General features: G+C 36.4%; 1 protein-coding gene across 1 annotated transcript; it reads left to right on the top strand.

Annotated features, from left to right (window-relative positions):
- The first annotated feature begins 1909 nt into the window (after window positions 1-1909).
- On the top strand, window positions 1910-3028 carry tmem229a (transmembrane protein 229A). The gene has a single exon (XM_056455139.1). The coding sequence runs from the start codon at window positions 2049-2051 to the stop codon at window positions 2973-2975; it is 927 nt and encodes a 308-aa protein (XP_056311114.1). The 5' UTR covers window positions 1910-2048; the 3' UTR covers window positions 2976-3028.
- The last annotated feature ends 286 nt before the right edge of the window (window positions 3029-3314 follow it).

Raw genomic sequence — 3314 nt, 5'->3', positions numbered from 1 at the left:
ACTATGGCCAATATACTGTAGCTTATTCAGTTTAGCATATTTAGTTCCCCTATAGCGCATGACTTTGGACTGTGGGGGAAAGCAAAGCACCCGGAGGAAACTCACGCCAATACGGGGAGAACATGCAACTTTCACACATAAATGCCAACTGACCCAGCTGGGACTCAAACCAGCGACCTTCTTGCTGTGAGGCGATCGTATTATCATACTAGTACCTTAAAGTACATATGATTAAATAGATGCTATAAAAATTTTAACTAATATCTACAAATCAATTGTCATGCTGCATATACTATATAATAAAATACAACTGTGAAGTGTATATATACTTGTATTGTATTTTTATAAAAACAATAATACTATAAAATTATTATTTTTAATATAATATTTCATATAATGCAATATAATAAAAGCCAGTAATAAAATAGTAAATTACAATGTCAATTATTTAATTTTAAAGGTAATAAATAATAAAACAGAATAAATTATTTGTTAATTTTGAAAAGAAAAAAAAAGCTACAGTTAATAAATACAATATAAAAAAGAATGTCAACGAATAGAATAGAATAGAATAGAATAGAATAGAATAGAATAGAATAGAATAGAATAGAATAGAATAGAATATTTATTTGAGTTGTACCTGGAATGGTCTATACTGGTACCTTAGTACAAATCGGTACTTTAAGTGTACATATTAGTACCTAAAAGTGTCCTTTTTAAGGTCTTGCACTGGGGACAGCTCTCGTCTTTGTTTTTGAGAGTGTATAGAGCTTGTTATCACTCAGTTTTTAGTTTTGTCAAGTCAAAATAATAAACAATAATGCTATAAAATCTATTATTTTGAATATAATATTTAATATATTGCGATATAATAAAAATGCCAATAATAAAATAATAAAGTACAATGTAAATTATTTAATTTTAAAATTGATAAATAGTAAAACTGTGTAAATGAATGTTATATTCATTTTAAATTCAAAAATCTAAACCACAGTTAATAAATGCGATATAAAAAAGAATGGCAACGAATAGAATAGAATAGAATAGAATAGAATAGAATAGAATAGAATAGAATAGAATAGAATAGAATAGAATAGAATAGAATATTTATTTGAGTTGTACCTGAAATGGTCTATACTGGTACCTTAGTACAAATCAGTGCTTTATATTAGTACCTAAAAGTGTCCCTTTTAAAGGTCTTGCACTAGGGGACAGCTCTCATCTTTGTTTTTGAGAGTGTATAGAGATCGTTATCACTCAGTTTTTATCTTTTGTCAAGTCAAAATAATCAACAATAGTGCTATAACATCAATTATTTTAATATAATATTTAATATAATGCAATACTATAAAAATACCAATAATAAAATAGTAAAGTACAATGTAAATTATTTAATTATAAAATTTATAAATAATAAAACAGAATAAATTAATGCTATATTAATTTCGAAAGCAAAAATCTAAGCTAGTTAATAAGTACAATATGAAAAAGAATGGCAACGAATAGAATAGAATAGAATAGAATAGAATAGAATAGAATAGAATAGAATAGAATAGAATAGAATAGAATATTGTGCTGATAATATGCAGCAGAGGTTTGCACAAAAAAAATTACTTTCTGCTTGTTCAAACTACTGTGCTTTGACTACAGGACGTCTTGTCTTTGGGACAACTTAATTATGTTAGTTTATAGTTTATGTTCAATCTACTTAAATTTGTGAGAACGAGTTAACTTAATCGATTTGTGTTAGGACAACATGAAGGTATTGTGTGGAACATATCATTTTTACAGTAGCACTTTGGAGGTGTCGCGCTTTGCATGGTATTAACGAGTTTGACAGCGCCATCTGCCGGTCACTGCAATAATTACGACGCAGTCTCCTCTCCTCTTCCCATTCCTCCTCTTTCCAGCGCTCGTGCAAGTAATAATGCGGTTAGGGGAGATTTCGGGCTTCGTGGGGGCGCAGCGAGTCACCAGCGACCCACGGCGTAAAATGCGCATCCATCAAAGACGCATTTACATCTGAGAGCGTCTGATAACGAGAGATAATGATGAGATCAAGGCGAGCGGACAACCATAGACCCCGCGACGCGACTGCTTTACCGCAGTGGATGCGCATGTATTTTTACGGGATGCACGGGGTCACGCTGGACATCCTGCTGTCCTCAATCCGCCGGTTCCTGGATCACGGTGACCCTCAGCTGCTGGGATTCTCCTCTCCATGTCTGTGCGTCGTCCACTCCTTTACGCATGTCGCTTTGGAGAAGATCTACCTGCAGAAAAGATGCTTCCAAGAGCGACCTGTCGTCTTTCACCTCGTCTTCTACCCGTGCCTCTACATCTGCCTGCAGATTTTAATCGGGAATCTGGTGACATGCACCGAAAGCATCACCGTATCCGTTACGCAGCTCATAGTGCATTACATCCTCGCTTTATATTTCGCATATTTCTTCCATAAACGCTTCCTGGGGCTGCAGTATCAAAACACCGCGGCGAAATCCCACCTAAACGCGGTGCCCGGCGTCCTGCGCTTCGTGTTTTTCGGCATGCACGGCTTTCTGGACGAGGTGCTCTTCACTTCTGTGTTTAATCTCTTTGAGAAGGGAGAACTGAGGGGGCATACATCCCTCTGGTCATTCCTGATGTATGGGAGCTGCAGTTTTGTAGTGGAGAAGCTCTATCTTTTTCTGCACTTTAGAAGAGGATGGGGGATCTCTCGGCGCCTCCCCATATACATCTGCTTCATCTACACATGGGAGTTCAGCTGGGGCTTTACTCTCAGGCGGTTCGGAGCATGCTCCTGGGACTATTCTCACTATCCTCTTCATTTCATGGGACTGGTGACGCTGATGTATCTTCCAGGATGGGTTTGCCTGAGTCTGTATCAGGACGTCTTGTCGAATGTTCTGCTCAGGATTGTGTATGATGGAAAGAGGTGGTGCCAATGGATGCCTGGTGCCAAAAGGGAAGCTTGAAGAGAACACAGTGGATGTGGGGGTTTCTTAATATATCCTCCCGGGACCAGCAAAAAGGGCATTTGAATATTTTGGGAACACTCTCCGAAATAAAGAGAGAGAAGTGTCACTTGGGCAGTATATTTGCATCTTCGTACATGAAATGGTGTATACTGGTACACTAAAAAATGGTTGCACTTTTTTTTAAGGTAGGTGGTTGCAAATAATTATTATAGGGCTTAATTTAAACAAAATAAAGCAAGTTGAACATTACTACATTTAATTTGTTTAAATTCAGCCCATATCAATTGCTTGAAACCAGTTAACTTAAACAAATGGTAAATCGGAATTCAGTGGCTC

This window comes from Danio aesculapii, chromosome 4 (genome assembly GCF_903798145.1).
Source record: "Danio aesculapii chromosome 4, fDanAes4.1, whole genome shotgun sequence".
In the NCBI taxonomy this organism is placed as follows: domain Eukaryota; kingdom Metazoa; phylum Chordata; class Actinopteri; order Cypriniformes; family Danionidae; genus Danio; species Danio aesculapii.
Note: the sequence above shows the minus strand (reverse complement) of the source record. Positions and strands in the feature narration are given on the sequence as shown.

Bases quoted from the DNA above. Each gene is read 5' to 3' on its own strand.
- tmem229a (XM_056455139.1), top strand. From the start codon at position 2,049: ATGATGAGATCAAGGCGAGCGGACAACCATAGACCCCGCGACGCGACT.